This window comes from Neolamprologus brichardi, chromosome 20 (assembly GCF_056152115.1).
Source record: "Neolamprologus brichardi isolate AB-2024 chromosome 20, ASM5615211v1, whole genome shotgun sequence".
NCBI classification, from domain to species: Eukaryota; Metazoa; Chordata; class Actinopteri; order Cichliformes; family Cichlidae; genus Neolamprologus; species Neolamprologus brichardi.
The window spans coordinates 29,336,061-29,355,880 of NC_142123.1; the positions used below are offsets into that span (position 1 = coordinate 29,336,061).

The 19,820-nt window shown below is 38.9% G+C and overlaps 1 protein-coding gene across 1 annotated transcript in view; it reads left to right on the plus strand.

Moving 5' to 3' along the window:
* The window catches only part of LOC102779843 (uncharacterized), a 51,469-nt gene that overhangs the window by 14,851 nt on the left and 16,798 nt on the right, over positions 1-19,820 (plus strand). Inside the window, exons 10-12 of the mRNA XM_006794284.3 lie at positions 2,563-2,653; positions 10,254-10,340; positions 16,434-16,586. Coding sequence (XP_006794347.3) covers positions 2,563-2,653; positions 10,254-10,340; positions 16,434-16,586 — 331 coding nt within the window. The remainder of the gene's footprint in view (positions 1-2,562; positions 2,654-10,253; positions 10,341-16,433; positions 16,587-19,820) is intronic.

The following is a 19,820-nucleotide window of genomic DNA, read 5'->3' on the forward strand; positions in this document are numbered from 1 at the left end:
GGCAGAGGTAAAGCCTTTGGAAACTAGATGCTAAACAAATCATCAACGGGGATGTGGGTCCATGTTACTGCCAGGACAATGTGAAACAGGGGAAACCGCTGCCAATTCATGTGAGGAAGAAACACAGCAGTATTCACTGTGTTTTAATGCTAAAGAGCAGATGCCAGAACCTTTTACTAGAGCAGCTCACTGATAAAAGTTTTATCTCGGGTTATTTGCAGAGATGGAAACTATTGACATGCCCTCAGGAATAAAACACAGCAAGTGGGTAAAATGCTTCCTGATTCTTATCTGCAGTTTACTTAGCGACTCTGTGTGCTGACCTCCTAGAAGGCAAAACTGATCTAATGTACTGTGGGGACGGTTTTATATATTCTGTGAAAACATAATATATATTTTAATGCGCGGTGGCGTCGTCCTGAGGAATACAATCTTGAAAGAACCACTCCCAACAGGTGCTGCAATATTGATGACCGGTGCTACTCCGGTGGCACATAGGCTGACTCGTGAGAAGGCGAATGTCTATGGTTTGAGGTCAGAACTCACACAAATGACAGAAGTAGGAAGCCCAGTTTAAGACGAGAGAGAGGTTCAAATTCAGTGCAAGCGAATAAATGGCTCTTCCCATCAACGTCTCACTGCTTTATAGAAGCTCACGAGGACCATCAGCGCTACTTGGCTTTTAATCACTCGCCTTTCCCTTGGCTACTAGAAATCAGTCTAATGGCATCGCTCCATGGGGCCAAGCAAGAAAACATGTGATGTCATACCTGAACAAAGATCAAAAGGGAGAAGTACATATGACAAAAAAAGGAAATGGAACATAAAATTTTAAAGTCAGTCTAAAGGTCTAAATGTATGCGTCTTTTTCTGATGCTTAAACAACGACTGATCTTAGAGATAGCTGCACTTGATGTTTTTTTACCTTTTTTGACATGGCGACACGTCATATTCAATTCTTTACTCTTTTTTAAAGATTAATAAGTTGAAATAATTCTCAGGTTCATACAGTACTACTATTCTTAGTCAAATGTCGCTCTAAATTTCCCACACGGGCCATGCTAACAAATATCTCTATCAAAATAAAAACAAAAGACTGTAAATATGTACAGCTGACACAGTGTTGTTAACCAGTAGAAAATAAATTCATAGCTCCACATACAGCATACTGTTTGAGGATGGGCGCTTTTCCCCCTTAGCAATAAAATATTCACCGTGGCACAGAAAAAGATATCAGTTCTGGGATGAAAATTTCTGCTTTTGATTGTTGCCAAGGTTTTCTTCATTCTTCATTCTTGATTTTAAGTTGTTTTTTTTATTTTTCCATGTTCTATGATTTTTTTTTGTTCATTTTTAATAAGAAAACTATAAACTCTGTTATGTGTGTGATGAACTGTCACCACTCTTACCTAATGCTTGCACTGGGAACTATATATGCATTAGGTGGACATATTGTAGCTCCACGTGTGGAAGACATTAGGGTGTATTTGGTGACAGCACCATATCAACTCAGAAAAAAAAATCTGCCTTTGTTCAGTTTATATATAATTGCTGATTGCTGTCGGTGGCAAGTCAATTTCTGAACATTCATTGACCTTGGACAATGACAAATTACTAAATAAATTGACTTAATCTTCATTAATTACACTTGCCTGTCAGATTTAACCACATAGCTTATCTTTTATCTTCAGCCCCTGAACACATTATGACTAAAAGACAAAAGGCACATAAAAAGCAAACAAATCAAACATCAAATTTTTTAAAGGAATGTACGTGATATGAATGTAGGTGAGAAAAATGTGTAAAATTGATTAAAACCGAGAGGCATAAAAGCCTAACAAGACTAACTGTCCCAGATGACACACACATACAGGCAAATATGAAAAAAAGGGAAATGAACATAGACATCTCATATGACATATGGCATATAAGCCCCGAGGCAAAAAATAAATAAATAAAAAAGAAATCAGACATCACTTTGGCACTGTTGTTTTTCCAGCAGCAGCAGATTTCTACAGGATGTTGCAGCAAGTCTCCCAAATCAGCTGGAACTTATTTCCAACCACATAGGAAAGAAAAGACTGATTGGCAAATTCACATAAAATTGAAGGACCCAGACTATTGCAGCCCTCTAAACGGGCTCCGTATTTATCCACCAGATGAATATTAATGACTAAATAAGCATAGAGTTTTACGAATATATTTAGGTATTACTGATTACAAATTAAACTCAAAAGACTCGGCTAATCTGAAGTATCAGGACTATGTGAGTGTGGTTTGATTAGACCGGACAGACAGAGAGCAGACAAGTGATTGATTAAAGCTCAAAAGAGTATGAAATCACCTTTTCAGAACTAAGCCTCAGAGGACAAAGGAGGGGGGGGGGGGGGGGGGGGGGGGATAGCAGGACAATGATATACTCAAAAAATGTTTAAAACTGTTTTTGGCAAGAAATGTTCATTGTGAAACCATATGATTGGTTATTTTAACAGGTAAATAGCATCTGTATGTTAAAGGACAGCAAACATTTTCTTCTTATTTATTTATTGTTTTATGTTTAAGGTATGTCCCCACCATGGAAGATGTGGAAATGTACAAATCCTACAAAGGACCTGTAGCTGAACTGCATATTGTGGACCAGTACATGATGGAGGTACAATTTTTAGTTACATGTATCATCTTCATATGCAATTAAAAATTAGGTATACAAGCTCATAACATACAAGCTCGCTAGCATAAAACAATAGAAATGGTTACAATAAGGTGCAGGCCTAAAACATCAGTGTTCATTAAAATAAACTTCTAACTTGTAGCTGATCAATACACTCACTGCATTTTAAATTGTACAAATGTTACCACTAAATTCATTACAAACCAGTTTTTTGACATCCTGCACTGACACTAAGCGTGACATTGGAGCTGCACCAAATGCAGTCTTATTTTATAAGTTGCACTTAAAATTTAATGAGAAACATGGGTTTTGTGCTTCATTGACGGCCTTCTTCATTCTCGGTGGCAGGGGAAACTGCAGTCATCAAACTGCTTTTGAGGCGCAGCCTGTTTCATTGCTTTGTAGAAATCCTCACACACACACTCGCACATGTGGATCATTTCTTTCTCTGTTTTCTGCTCTAATGCTGCAACGTTTCAACCACACATTTCGGATTTCTTGATTTTTTTTTTGCCTTTGGTTAAATGGCTAAAACTGAATTTCCACTCACGGGGAATGGAAATGGATAACAAACAACTGCATCAAAAACAGGAATACAGTTGAAAATAGAATATAGTTTATAACAGTTTGTTTTCGAGTTTGCACTTCATTGAACTAATTATAATTTATTACTTTAGGAATTGGGAACCAATAATTAGTCATTTAGAAACATGATATTCCAATATAGTGGCATGATGGTTAGCACTATTGCCTCACAGCAAGAAGGTCCTGAGTTCAGGTCTGCTCGTGTTTGTTTGGGTTCTCTCCAGGTACTCTGGCTTCCTCTAACAATCCAAAGACTTGTAGTTAGTGGGGTTAGGTTAACTGGTAACTCTGGTTACCAGAATGGTTTTCTGTCTATGTCTGTTAGCCCTGCGAAAGACTGGCAACCTGTCCAGGGTGTACCCTGCCTCTCGCTCTAAGATAGCTGGAATAGGCTCCAGCCTACTTACGACCCTGACAAGGAGAAGAGGATGGATGGATATTCAAATATATTAACAAATGAGACATAAAAAGATTTTTCTCACATTTGTTATCTGAAGAGTGTTTAATAATCTTAATAATCTAATCTAATAATAATCTTTACTTATTATTATTTTTATTATTATATTTTATTATTATTATTAATGCTGGGAGACATGCTCTTGGTACCCTGTACCTTAGCAGTGCTCTTGTCAACCGTGACGGGCAGCACCTGATGACTCTGTCCTTTATATTCTGTGTTGGAATAGCAGCCATACTACAGTTATAAAAAGAAGGATTGGTTATGCAAAAAAAAACATGACTTTTATTTAACCCGGTTTGAACTGGGATAGTCTAAAGCACTGATTTAGAGAATGATAAAGCAGGCTGTTGGCTATCCCAGCTGGTTACTGGGTAACCAGTTCATCACAGACCAAATCAGACAGAAAGAAAACCATTCACACTCAGATTTACACCTACAGCAATTTTAAAATCACCGCTAAACCAGTGAATGTCTTTATACTGCGCCCACGCGGGCGGAAGAACGTGCAAACTGTAAACAAAAAAGGGCAGCAGGATGAAAACCAGAACATTCCTGCATAACATAACAGTTAACTAACTGCACTAATTCTACCCTACCAGAATTACAATTACAAGAATTTAAATAGCAAATTTCAGATCTCACGATTAAAGCAGCATCCAGTGCATGCTCATTTAGCACTTCGCTCACGAGAACTTGTTGAGTCACCTGCCCTCTCAGTCACACACCACGGCTGTCATGGCAGGCATCATCTGGTTATCACTTTCCAGCAAGGTTGGCAGTGATATGGTGGCTCGAGGTTGCAGCAGGGTTAGCAGATGAACAGCCAAAGCAGCCCACACTGCCACACAGGAATATTTGACAGCGTGTTTTTTTAAAATGGGATTTCGTATGCAAGCCTGGGTTGAGTGGCAACACCTTCGTAAGCCTCATGTACTTCTGAAGGCTCTGAAGGCTCAAACCTCCATGCAGACAGGCTGGATTCTACTAAATAAACAACAAAATCAGTTCTATTTATTATTGTCAACTAACAGGTATTCAAACTAACATACCATTAACTAATGTTCTGCGGGATTTATTCATTCCAGACATCCACCCCATAAATCCATCCATCCAACCAATCTCTTACGCTTATCCAATACAGAGTCATGGGGAAGGTGGAGCCTATCCCACAGGGGCACAGGGTACACTCTGGATAGGCCAAAAGACTGTGGCAGGGTTCACACAGAGAGAAAAGCTACCATTCGCTCTCGCATTCACACCTTTAGCCAATTCACTGGGGCGACTGTAGCTCAGGGGGTTGGGAAGTGCATCTGTAACCGGAAGGTCGCCGGTTCGATCCCCGGGCTCTCTGTCCTGGTTGTTGTGTCCTTGGGCAAGACATTTTACCCTACCGCCTGCTGGTGTTGGCCAGAGGGGCCGATGGCGCGATATGGCAGCCTCGCTTCTGTCAGTCTGCCCCAGGGCAGCTGTGGCTACAACTGTAGCTGCCTCCACCAGTGTGTGAATGTGAGAGAGAATGAATAGTGGCATTGTAAAGCGCTTTGGGTGCCTTGAAAAGCGCTATATAAATGCAATCCATTATTATTATTATTAATTCAGAATCACAGGTGAACCTAACCTAAGGCCAGAGTACCCATAGAGAACCCACCCAGACACAGGGAGAACATGCAAACTCCACACAGAAAGGCCCCAGCAGCTTCTTTCTGTGAGCCAAACCAATCTAAACTACAGTGCCATCCTAACACAATTTGAACATGTGTTCTATGCAAGACATGGGATAGTCAGTATTTATGCTTTTGCACCACACCTTGTACACACTTTACAACATGTGTGGTCTTCTGGTGCTTTATTGTATTTCGAAACTGAACATTACGTTGGAACCTTCAAGCAACTGTTTAATTATTCTCTGTTTACGGAGTATCAATAAAACTACTTATTGGATACAGCTGGAAGCAACAGTTTGGGAACCCCTGAGCTAATTTGCTCAATTTGTTGATTTCTGAAGCGAAAAGAAAATTCAAGCCCTGCAGCAAGCAGACATTAAAATGGAATACTGTTTGCACTGCTGTTATTTTATCTGTGAAACTTCAGATCAGTAATTTTGGTGCATAAAACAGGCACCTTTTGAAGCCAGTCCTTCTGTACTGAATTAGGAATTCCTCTTACCTTTCTTGAATAGCTTATGATGGATTAACAGTATGTTGGATTTTGAAGTATGCAGTGTCTTGAGTGACTGCAGGACATCTGCATTCAGAAGGCACTGGTATTTAGTGAAATCCATTCTTTTCTTTATCCCTGCATTACTTCTTGAAGCAGAATTTTCTACCCAGTGTTTAACAGCTGACATTTCTCCCCATCAGAAACTGTTTAGTTTAATTTTTCTACAAACATAACATTGGCGATTGTGGCCAACCCCCCCCAAAAAACAAAAAAGCAACCCAATACAAACCCCTCAGTAACTAACTCAATTCTAACATCACTTTTTCTTCAGGCATTGACTTTTGTGATTAGTGTGTGAGTAAGATTTCCCACTGAAAACTCTTTCATACACAAGCGGTTTGTTCATCAGTGCTGCGCTGTGAAAAGAGGGCATTAGCACTATTGTGCCAGCATGACTCTTCCACAGTCATTGTTCCCAATCATGTATTGACCTCTGTCGTTTCCCTTAACTGACATTTCCTAATGGCGCTTTAAACAGCAGAAACAGGCTGCCGCAGAGATGACGTATTTTTTACAGTAACCTGGAAGTTGGAATCACCTTGATAAAATGATAAATTAGATTTTCTTTTAAAATAAATAACAAATGAGCTCTTGTGTTAACAGCAAAATAAAAAGTTCTGTGGGAGAAAAACTGTTTTTGATGAAACTTTATCAAATGTAAATAAGGTGCTTTTGGCTGCTTCCTTATTTATTAAGTTGTTGCCACAGTGGATGGATCTGCAGTTTGATTTTATACCCTTCTTGATACTATCTTCACATTTATTCCGCTTTGGGACTGGCACAAGAAGTAAGCCAGCTTATGAAGCTGAGCTTGTTTCTCTTTCCAATCTCAAACCCTTGATGTGTTAACCACTACACCATTAAAACATTAATATTAGGGGTATGTCATGGTTTGCGGGGCAGACTGTGTGGGGTGTGTGTGGAGGACCCGGGTGCGGACACAGACGAGAAGACAAACTAAACTTAAACAAAAGGCGAGCCATTTATTTTGGCTGATAAAACATGAATACAAAAGTAAAGTAAAGTAAAATTTTATTTATATAGCACCTTTCAAGATAAAACCACAAAGTGCTTTACAAAGGCAGAAAACAGACATTAAAATCTAAAACAAAACAAAATCAACCAAAAGCAAGTTTGAACAGATATGTTTTTAACTGCTTTTTAAAAGACATGACTGAGTCCACAGATCTCAAACTCAAAGGGAGCGAGCAAAGGCAACAGGCAAAATAAAGCAAAGGCAACAGCGCGTAAACAAACCTAAAAACTATCCTGGGAAAATTAAACTATGATAACCGTGACTGAACTGTGAAAACTATGGTGACAGACATGAACATGATTCAACCCAAAAACTATGAACAACAATAACATGAACCATGAACACGACCTGAGCAGAACCATGACATACATGGAACTTGAGGTAATATGGTGGGAGGAAACAGACAATTCATCACAGACTGAATGAAACAGAAAGACTATTCAATTCAATTCAATTCAATTTTATTTATATAGCGCCAAATCACAACAAAAGTCGCCTCAAGGCACACATGGATGATTAGGGAAGTGGAAACACATGAGGGGAAACAGCTGACACACATGAACCTAATGAGGGGACGGGAAGTGAAACTAAATACAATACACAAAGATTACCAGACTCTTTCAAAATAAAACAGGAAACATGAAGGACGGAGTCATAATACTAACTTGACAACATGAACCAACAAGGGCGACTGGAACAGAGTTATAATAATATAACTCAACAAATACCAAAATGAAGATAAAATGCTGGGTCACAGATCCAGGATATAAACAAACTACACTGTGGTCACATGACTTCAGCATCTCTTAACCTGGTAACCCATCAAAAAATAGCCAGAAAATTCAGATTTTTTGGAACTGACATGTTTATTAACCCTTACAACAAAATCCTTTTTTTTGCTATATCATGTTCTGTATCATATATTTTTGTCCGTAGCATTTTGAAATTATGGCAAGCATTGATCATGTTGATGAGATAGAGGTCTCAGAAACTCATGTATCAAATATGATACAAAGGGCATTAGACGGTTAAGCTTCTGTGTTGGATATGATGACAAACGTGCCTAGAAACTTGTGCATTTAACAAAACTGCTTTTTTTTGCCACACCCAACATCTGGTAGAACAACAGAGCTAAGAAGCACAACATCTTTTACAATCCTTACACCTTTTCTAGGATTCAGTTAGTTTAGACCTTCTATCCACTGTTTAGATGTACCCACAGCTGCAAAGTTTTAAGCAAACATTATGAATGTCTCAATTGTCATCCTACTAAGTAAAATGAGGCCAGAAACAACATCAGAGAGAGATGGGGAACCTAAAATCTATGGAGAATTTGGAAACAGCAAAGATGGAGGTAGAAAAACATTAATGGGAAAAAAATGCCTTTTAAAATCTTATTTTGGGGCAAAGACATCAAAGCTTTGAAGTCTTTTTATATCAGATTTGGATTTTGTGACATTTTTATATTTAATTGACCATTTAAATTAAAGGTCATTTAAATATGTGTGTGAGTAAGTGTGTGAATGTGTGCGTGAATGGGTGGATGACTGGATATGTAAAGCGCTTTGGGGTCCTTAGGGACTAGTAAAGCGCTATATAAATACAGGCCATTTACCATTTAAATATATCTTCAAATAATTGTATAGATGTGTCGAGATGGCTCCCAATGGCTTCTTCTAGAACAGCGGTCCCCAACCTTTTTTGCGCCACGGACCGGTTTATGCCCGACAATATTTTCACGGACCGGCCTTTAAAGTGTCGCGGATAAATACAACAAAATAAAACTAGTACCGGTACTGAAAAAAAAGAAGATTTATTCATAACACACGTGAAAAGACCTTGGAAAACCGACTTAATGATAAAAACGATAACAAAATAACGCTAAAAACCCTGAAAACCATACATTTCACACCCGAGCCTCAACTCTCGCGGCCCGGTACCAAACGATTCACGGACCGGTCCGTGGCCCGGGGATTGGGGACCGCTGTTCTAGAACATCAAATGAATTAATAAAGTTGTACAATCAGTCTTCTTTTAGTCCCTATATATACTGTAGTTAGATGGCAAACAGTGCCTTGTCCACTCTCTTTTTATTGTAAATATAGAGTACGTGCACTGTATAATAAAGTGAATTAAAAGTCTGTTTACAGTATATAGTTAAGTGCCCAGCAAACATTTCCGTGCTGTAAATACAGCTTTACAGAGCAGCTTGCAAAGCAGCAGAGTCTTGTCTTTGCTGTTGACAGTTGGAAATGGTCTGGTTATCTGCCTTACAGCTCTGAGTAATCACTTCCCTCTCAGGATGCTTGTGGACACAAGAGTGGCATCCTCGAAGCATATTTTCCATTGAGGTAAAATATATTAGGGATGAAGCGTAGGTATTTTTCTTAAAATAAATCAAATCCTACTCATGCTGCCTGTGTTGTCATACTCTTATATATAGCAGTCTGTCTCGCGCTACATTATATAGGAGGTTTTATCCGGTGTATGTATGAAAGCTGGCTATTTTTCACAAAGCTAAAGTGTGCTGTCTCACAGTAGAAAAGTTGCAATGTTTTCGTTTTTTTAATCAGATTTGGCGAAGATGAAAATTTCATCTTGTGCGTTCTAGAAAATGTTGTCAAAATACCTGAAAATCTGACAGTGACAAATAAGCAAACACTTTTCGTTTTTAGCCCAGGGTGATGTCCTTTTAGCGGTATTAGATTGACACAGAACCCCTCTAACAGTTAACCTCGCATTTGAAATATAAAACGTGACAGAAAGTGTGAAAAAATAACGAGCCCAACGCTTTCACGTGTGGAGGATGTGTCATCCTCCACAACAGGGGAAATTATTACATGGTATAGATTTCTAACACTAATCCTGATACCTATCCGTAACTGTCCGTCAGACCAGGTGCCCTTTGCCTTTTGGGAGATGGTACCTGAGCATCAGCGAGCCAGTCTGACAATGAAGAATGATTTATTAGAGGTTAGCACAGACACAAAGGTCGACTAGGCAGCTCAGCCAATCGTTTCAAAGTGTCAAGCCTTCAGGTTCTCAGTTAAATCAACCTGTCGACAGGCCTGCAGCTCTCTGCTTTTGCCTGCGGTAATCTTGAATCTGAGAACAAGCCTCAGCCATCCGATGACTGTATCTCCCTGCAGCATCTCCCAGCAGCTCTGCTTTTTAGATAATTCTGAATAATCACATGGAAATAGGCTGTGTGATGATGTGATAATTGCACTCTCTTCTGTATATCCACAGCTCATTACCCTTACATCTTTTCTCTGCTACAGATGTGCAACATCGCCTACCTGAGCACACAACTCGACCTGTTGTTGACTCTGAGAGAGCTTCCGATCAGCATGAACGACCTGCAGCCCGTGAGTTCACTTGATCACCAGCAGAGTCAAATCAAAGGTCGAATTAGATGTTGAGCTGTTTTTAAAGTCTGCCCCATTTCTACAGGCTGAAAAAGGGTAAAAACCACAAGACTGCACAGCACATAATCAAACACCTCCATGCAAATTTATTCTCTAATGCAAATGCTAATGCCCAGATACATCGTAGCTTTAGACATAAATGAAAAGAACATCTGTGCACAAAATACTATTAATACATGAAAGCTTTCCCCCCCTCTTCAGTTTGACTTTTAGGTTTTATGTGGCGGGTGAAGTAGTTTCTATTCTATTTGCTGGAATGTTAAGAGTCTTGAAAACACAAAAGCACGAGAAGCACTTTAAGACACTTTTCTTCATTCGACGGAGAAGAAAAGATGGCTCTTAATCAAATCAAGTTTAATTTTTCTGCAGGTGGTGTAAAACCACCAAAGTTTTAAAAAAAAAATCTTTATCAAAAAACCCAATGAAAACTCACTTTGGAGTTATCACAAAGGAAGAGATGTGGAAAGATTTATGACTTTTTCTTCTTTCTGCAAACTTCTAGACCCACTTCAAAGACATACACTTTAAAATTAATACAGGTAAAATCAAATGGAAAAAAACACACGCACACAAAGTTCCAACTCAAATATATATATATATCTATATCTATATTAATTTTAGTGTCATCTTAACCCTTACACGAGCACCTGAAACGCTTTTGGTTTGTGTAGTTCGAGTATCCAGAGATTCCTGTTCATCATTAGTCAGACTGATCGTTAACACTCTTATCGCGCAGTGTTGTTTATTGGCACTGGGGACTGCAGGGTGTAAAGATATTGCAGGCAGACAAGAATGCCCCCCAGCACCTCAGCCATTTTTCTTATGTGATTCTCTCAAGCTTCTGTTTCTTTCAGCATCAGTGCTTCAACCCTAATCTCTTGTCTGCTGACTGTCTGAGAATGAAGAGAAACAATGGATAAGAATGATGGCACTGTAATCCATTGACTGTGACAGTAATTTTTCTTTGTCTAACACACAGAGACAAACATATTGTGTGCCAGCAAGATGACTCGACAAGAAAGATTAGCAATTTCATTAAGTTTCAATTTACTCTTGGCTTTTTGCTTCTGATATTGTTTACTTTCTATTGTGTTAGAGTTATTAAAAAGGTCATTCAATCAAAAGCTTTGGTATTTGCGTACAGGTACACTGTGACAAAAAGGTAAGGTGCACTTCAGATTTAGGTCTTTCCTAGTACAGTGTGTTCAAACATTAGGGTCCTCGTAGTCGCAACATAGTTGCACATCCTTGGATTCTTCAACACGACAGGCTTCTTAAGGCACTAACATTAAGAAGGATTTACCTGCCACCTGATAGACAGGACTTGAGGAGGGAAAATGGCAAAGTCACCACTGTGGGAATGCTTCTCACCCGTGATGTGCTTGTTGGTGTTTCACTGCAAGGATGACAGCTTTTACTCTGCATTGTGGCCCTAGCTTTTTCTTTAAACATTTGCTGTGCTGTGTGTGCAGCTATTTCAAATATACATATAAGAAATGCAAAGTCGCAGAGCCAGAGCCGTTGATGCAGTAGACAGGGAGGCATCACCTGAAGCTGTGATGTACAGAATGATAAAACCAAATGTAGTATTTTCAGTAGATATATAAATGGTGAACTATTCTAAAACAAGACACAATAAAATCGTGTGTAATTTGACAGAAAGTCTTGCTGTAGTAAAAAAAACACGAATATAAAGAAAGTCTTCCAGACTTCATCTGAATGCACAAAACATCAAATATGAATATGAAACTTTAGCAACTTTAGCATTAAAGAAATGTACAAATGTATACCAGATTGACTTTATCCGTTAAAGGGAACTTATTATTCTAATTTTAACTCCATGTTTTTATTGTTGGATTCTACTAGACTTTAAATGATTGACAACTAAAAATAATCCTTATCACCTTATACTAAAGCTCTTCAGACCACTCTAGTTCTTCCCCCTTTAAGGCTACTGTCCTTTAACTGCCCTTTAAGCCAGGTTTCTTCAGTAGGTGGGCGGGGCTTCTGTGCCTGCCATAGCCATATTTGGCATACCCCTTTTATAACAACATACATCTCCTGGAGCATTGGTTCAAAGGGATTAGTTGTAAATACATTGATCCAATTATATGAAACTAAGGTTTAACGTGGACATTCACCATTGTAACAATGGTAAATAAAAAAGCACAGAAAAGTATAATAAGTCATCTTTTCTCCTCAGAAAATGCAGGGGAAAAACAGAGACAATCTGGGAGGCTCAGCTCTGTTTTTTTTCTTTGAGTTCAGGTTGGGCTAATTGTCTTCTCTTTGTAACTGCGGTTTTCAATTACCAGTGGGTGTTCTTGGCCTCCTTGCTTTTGGAGCCAGCAGTGAGCCTATTATAGCTTGCAGCATCCAAATGAAATAAAGAACATATATTAGAAAACGTATCTAGACAAGCCGCACACAGTTAGGTCTATAAAGTTTTGGACATTTACATAGTTTCTGTAGTTTTTCTTCTGTGCACCACTACAGTGGATTTTAAATCAAACAATCAAGATGTGACTGAAGTGCAGGCTTGCAGCTTTAATTTAAGGGGGTTTAACAAAAGCACTGCATTAACTGTTTAGGAATTAAAGCCATTTTTATACAAAGTCTAACATTTTCAGAACCTCAGGTTTATATTGTTAAATGGTGATTATGAAGCAGTGTGTTTCAGATATTACAGAGTAACATGAAAGCAATGTAACAAGAAATATAACAAATTACTTTTTGCAGGAGTAATTAAGTTATGTACTGCTTTACTTTTAAGGGAAGTGTTCAGGTAATATGTGTAATAATGACTTTTTTGAGTAGCAACTCCAACAGTGATAACAGCAAAAAGGGGAAAAACCTGAACAAACACGCACAAACATTTGACCCACAGCATGCAATTAATCTGCATGAGTGTAATTTCTTTATTGCTGCTTAGCGATGGTGGTGACTCTCAATGAGAACCCAATGACAATTGATAAGAGATTTTAAATTGGTAATCGAATCGATAAGTGATATCGATAATGGAATCGGAATGGCTAAATTCTTATCAGTTTCCATCCCTACTCGAGAACAGAAAGGCCAGATTAGACTTTGCCAGAAAACATGTTAAAGAGCCTGCTTGGTGGGGGAAAAAAGTCTTTGGAAAAGTGAAACAAGATTAATAAATTGTATCAGAATGATAAGAAGAAAGAAACAGATGATGATATGAAGTATATCACATTATCTGTCAAACATGGAAGAGGCAATGTTAACGGCATGGGTATGTAAAACTGTGAGGGAAACCAGGCTACTAGTGTTTAATGATGGTGAGACTGCTGCTAAAAGTAACAGGATGTACTGGGCTATAGTAAGAGTGGATAGCACTTCACAATGCAAATGGATAATGACCCAAACCGTGCTACAAAAGCAACTCAGTTTCTCAAGGAAAGGAAAGGGAATATTCTTGGATGACTACACTATTAAATACAAAACTGAAGGTAGAGAGACCCACAAGCATGCAGAAACTTAAGGTAGCTGAAGTGAGTATCTCAAGAGACACTGCTTTTGGTAATGTCACTTCAGGCAGTGATTAACTGCAAAGGATTTTAATCAATTTATTTAAAATGTATATATATTAAAAATTACTTTCATATGTCTAATTATCTTTGAGCCACTGAAAATAGGAGACTATGAATAAAAAGGGTTGTGATTCAATGTGAAGTGAAGCAATGTTTTTGTTAAACTTCTCGAATTAAAGTCTGCACTTTGCACATCACATCTCGATTGCTTGATTTAAAATCCCTTGTGGTGATGTACAGAGTTAAAAAAGTGTAAATGTCTAGCAACTTATGAGGATACTGTAAATGTGAGATTTATGCTGTAGTAATTTAATTTTCAAACTGTATTTTCTGGTTTTACATTACTTTTCAAGGATGAGAAGTTGTTGATTTGGAAAATGCACTTGAAGTTAACTTCCCCACCTCCAATAGATAACAGCACACAGCTGCTTCCCTTAGCTTTTCAATGGGAAGCATCCACCTCCCACACAATGAAGGAGACTGTATGCAGCGGGGCTAGCCTCCACTCGCTGCTGTTTGCTACATTATTTGATCACAAATTGTAGAGAAAGAAAAAAACAACACATGAGAAAACAATCATTTTTTTCCTTTTAAAAAGTAAACAACTCTTATGTCAACTTTCATGAACACTTCTGTGAGTGGTATCATGGCTATGTTTAAAAAAAAAAATAATAATTTCTGGCTTTAAAGTGATTAGAACATCAAACTGCTCAAGTAACACATTGAAAACACATCAAATCTCAATGGAAAAAATACCATACTGGATATCTATACTGGTATGAACTGGGTAATGTGTTAGAAAAGGATGGGCAGGCTTGTCCGTTTTGCTGAAATTTCTTTGCAGCAGCTCACAATAATATTCAGTATTTTGTACGGCCCTCACACATGTCTGAGAACATTAAGACATACTTCTAATGAGACGATGGATGATGTCCTGGGGCATCTCCTCTTAAACCTTGACCGGGGCATCACTCTGATCAGAAACCTGGCGGCTCAAGTTGAACCAGAGGTGTTCTGTTGGATTTATTATTATTATTATTAGCATTGGGGACAGCCAGTGGTGTCACTTCCTTCATCCTCCAGAAACTGCCTGCATATTTCCACCAACTATTATTGCCAACTATTATTGTGCACCAAGAGAAACCCAGGACTCTGCGTTACTTCGCCTGTAGAGGTTCGTGTGTCCCTCTGTGGATATGCCTTCCCTGACCATCACCAACCCACCACCAAACCAGACTTGCTGAATGATATTACAAGCAGCATAGCATTCTCCACAGCTTCTCAGCACCCTTTCATGTCTGCCACATTGTGCCAGATGTGGACCTGTCAATTCTACAATTCTGAAATTCTATGGCAAAAGGCATCTGACCTCTACAGATCCGGGCATTGAGCACAGGGCTCACAAGAAGACGCTGGGCTCTCAGGCCACCCCCATGAAGCCTGTTTCTGATTGTTTGGTCAGAGACAACAGCGGCCTTCTGGAGGTCATTTTGTAAGGCTCTGGCAGTGCTCAACCTGTTCCTCCTTGCACAAAGGGGCATATACAGGTCCTTCTGATGGGTTAAGGGCCTTCTACAACCTTTTTCCAGCTCCTTAATGTTCTTGACACTGTGCTAGGAGATACAGCAAAGCTTGTCCCATTTGAATGGATCGATGTACCCTCTGCTACGTAACCAACCAGATCAATATCTCAGATCTTTAACTGACGTTAATAATATAGTAAACATAAATAGCGTATATCAAATCAGAGGATCTTCTTAAAACAGGTTACAGTGCACTATGAGTTGGTCTTTATGCCACGGAGCTAATAGTTTTCCATGTTACAGATGGTCCTGTGCAAAGAAGGTTTATATAATATGTTCTGTATCTGGATATCTGCTTTCTGCGTTCTTTTCTCTTGTAACTGAGGTTGTCCCACTGGTAGATTTTGGGATGTTATTCTTAAAACAGGAGCATATGGTGGGGAGTGTTGTTGGCTGGCATGGGCTTATTTAGAGAAGCTAACTCTTTGTCAAGGACTATGATTCCCAGAGCATCAGCTCCTTTTTTCCCTCCAATACATCACTGGCAAAACCTAAAATCCCACTTTAATTTTTTCTCAATATGAATGCATATGCATATTCAACGGGATCTGTTTAGAGATAGTTAGACGCAGAAATTGTGTGATATTCTAGGGGGATATTTGTACTTGACACAATTGCATACCAAATAATAATCTTGCCAAACAACCAGGTCCTGATTATTCATTTTATGAGGTCAAATGAGGTGTAGCGAGATGGCTGTTTATGTTTAGAATATAAAATTGTAAAGCCTGGAGTTGTTTTTTTCGACTCTTTGTCAGTACAGAGAGCCTCTAAACAAGCTTCGGCCTTATTCCACTTTGCATTATTGTTGTGTGGCAAAATGAATGTGAGAGCCTGTATATGGGTGGATTTCAGAACAAATGACTTTGCTCTGTGCCCTTGTGTTTGTCTTCCAGCTGATTAACCAGAAGATCAGAATGTGCACGCAGCTGTACAACTGCAGGTCATTTGTTTCCGTGCTGGAGTACCTCCTCGCCATTGGCAATTACCTCAATGAGAATGCCGGGAAGGAAAAGGCCAAGGGATTCCGCCTCTCCTCCTTAACTAAAGTACGAGTCCACCACTGTTGCCTGACCTTTGATTGAGTTGCAGCACAGAGCTAATAAGACTACTCATTGACATACACAACAGGGCTTCTGTGCATCTTTCAGTTTTTCTCTCAGTCGCTCTGGATTACTCTGGTCTTTGAACATATTCACTCTAACAGTTGTGCGACTGTGTCGATGAATGGCTTCGCAGGAGGAATGAAACTTTGCACAAAATATCGCCTTTAGTGGCTCAGTGTCTTAGAAATGAAAAGAAGTGGAGCGGGATGAAAAGGCTTGAAAAAAATGTAGAGACTCAAATGAGAATATCAAAACTGCAATTTACTGGATATCACATGTATCTGGTAAATAGATGGCAGGAGCTGGTTAGCTCAGGCCTCAGTCACACAGGCCTAAACTGTCACTGGCCGGTGACAATCTGGTAACCGCTGATCATTAGGGGGAAACTGTGTACAGTATTCCTTGACTATTTGGTAGGTGGTTGCTGAAGATTGTTGGGAGTTCCTAGTGTGAAATTGATTGCAAAGAACTGTATGGTACTGCATCAAAATTCAGTTCAATTCACTTCAATTTTATTTATATAGCGCCAAATCACAACAACAGTCACAACGACAACAAGGGGGGGGGGGTTGCTGACCAGTGTCTAGACCTGTGTGACCGAGGCCTTATCAAATGGTAGAAACAGCCTTACTAGCTTTGCCCGAACCTGCCTCCAAAACGTAATTATTTACTTGATGGTTAGAAATATGATTCATCATGTCAGACTAGTGTACCAGCTGTTGGCTGCTAGTGGACAGTATATAAAAGGCAAATGGTAAGTATGTTCTGCTTTAAGCCTGTTTATCACATTTCATTTTTAGCATCCCACTTCAATGGGATCACAGTGAATACATTTGCGAACCATGCTTTTGAGCACTAGCATAGGCTAATCACCTGACACTATCTTCATAAAGAGTTACATTTGGTTCATAAAAACTAAAGTGACAACAACCAAAATGCAGCATTCAAGGCTTTAAAGCAGTACTTTCCAAGCCAGCATGTGCCATGTTGGTTCCTGTATCCTATATGCACTGTCTGTGGCTTTAAACTATAAACAGACGGATTAGCGAAAGGCATCAATCTTTTCATCTAACATGGGAAAGACAGCAAATAAGTTTGTTTTCCAAAAGGATTCCTCTATTAAACTGATGAATGCACAGCTTTTGTCTAGGGTTTGCGACACTGTCTTGGTGGGTTTTTTTAAATTTAGTTTGAATCACTCTTTTGTGTTTATGTCTCTCTGCTGGGAATGTTTAAGGGGCAATGCTCTTGGCACAGAAGTAAAACGTCCTCTGCTCCATTTAATGAAGCCGAGGCCTTGTGTTGCCTCAGAGGTGTTTCCAGGTCTAATTGAGAAAAGTAAACTGTTGCTGTTTCAGACAGACTCTCTTCAAATTAATGGCTGACTGCCTCCAAGAAAAATGCATCGAGGTTATCTCAGATCTTTTTTTGGTTCTTTTTTCTTTTACTTGTGAGCATCAATACTTTGTGCATGTCTCGTATACGCAGTCCTCAGAGGCTGGCCTTGGCCTTAAATTGGTAAACAACATAACCTAAATAAAAAAAAAAAATCACTGGGAGCTGCTTTCACAGGATAAGAGAGGTCGTTCTTGAATTTCAATTATGCGGCACCATCAAATGTAGCGTAGCTTAAATCCGAGAGTCATCATTACCATTTCATACCAACAGCACAATTTCAAAGTAGTCACAGATAGCTAGTAAGCCTCATTCATACTACTACTATTAAACTCCATTCAAAATAATTTCCATAAACAGAAGTGACAACCTGTTAAAACAGGTATTTCATAACAGAGTTTGAAATGGCATCATAAGAGCAAAGTTACACCAAGGTAAAAGATTTTATATAATCAATTCAGGCGTCTGAGTACATATGTTCGATATTAACCTCTTAAGACCCAAACTCTTCCACGGCATGCATTTTTAATTTCTCTTTGATATTTGGGCATATTGGGGCCCAATGAATGTAAAAACAAATTCAATTCAATTCAATTTTATTTATATAGCGCCAAATCACAACAAATATCGCCTCAAGGCGCTTCATAGATACAGAGAAAAGCCCAACAATCATATGACCCCCTATGAGCTAGCACTTTGGCGACAGTGGGAAGGAAAAACTCCCTTTTAACAGGAAGAAACCTCCGGCAGAACCAGGCTCAGGGAGGGGCGGCCATCTGCTGCGACCGGTTGGGGTGAGAGAAGGAAGACAGGATAAAATACTTTTTTTTGTCTTTTAAAAACAAAGAATTACCAGATTTTTTTTTTGCCTTATTTTTGTTTTTAAGAAAAATCAGAGCCACATATGAGGATATTTGTTTAAAATTTTGATAGAACAGTAGCAGTATAATGTCCTCGTAAGTGGATATCAGGCCCTTGTAGAGCAAAATTGAGTATTTTGGTCTAAATAACCCAAAATGTGATGTCCACATATGTGGACGCCAGGTCCTAGGAGGTTAAAAATCCCTATATCCTAGAGAATGCACAACTTTGACTTACAATGGAGATGTGCCTGGAAAAAAAAAAAGTGGAGCTACAGTTTGTCAATGAAGACCTGCAATCGGATGAATAAACACAAACAGGAATAAAGGAATAATATTTTGTGAAAATATGGACACCACACGGATATTTTAGCCACACAATTTTTGGGGGGAGCAAGACTGATATCGTGAAGTGAAAATAAGAAATAAGGTTGACAGGCAGAATTAAACTTTGTAGTTGTAGTTTTCTCTTTACAGATACACAGTCTGCCACTGTAACCACAAAGTAGCCAACTGTAACCAGCTGTGTTCCAAATTTTATTGGGGCTTGCAATATTAATTTGAAGGTTGGTGCTATAAATAGCTCTGCTTGATTGTCACATGCAAGAAATGCTGCTCTGGTGTTGCTGGTGTGTTACTGTTGCTCCAATCTTATAAAGATGTTAGTCGTATTTCCAAGACTTGCAAACATATTTCCTTCCTTCATTTTCACATTTGCTGCAAATCCTTTGTTTACTTTACAACATTCTAAAAATGGGTGTTTTTATATCCAATGGATGACGTAGTGTCTACATATATCCATGGTTAAAGTGTAAAATAGGCTTGTCTGCATGCTTGCTATTATTGAATTTGCATGGCTTTATAAATCAGACAAAGATATTGTAATATACATGTGTCTGCCTTTGTGCTACGTTTTAACCCT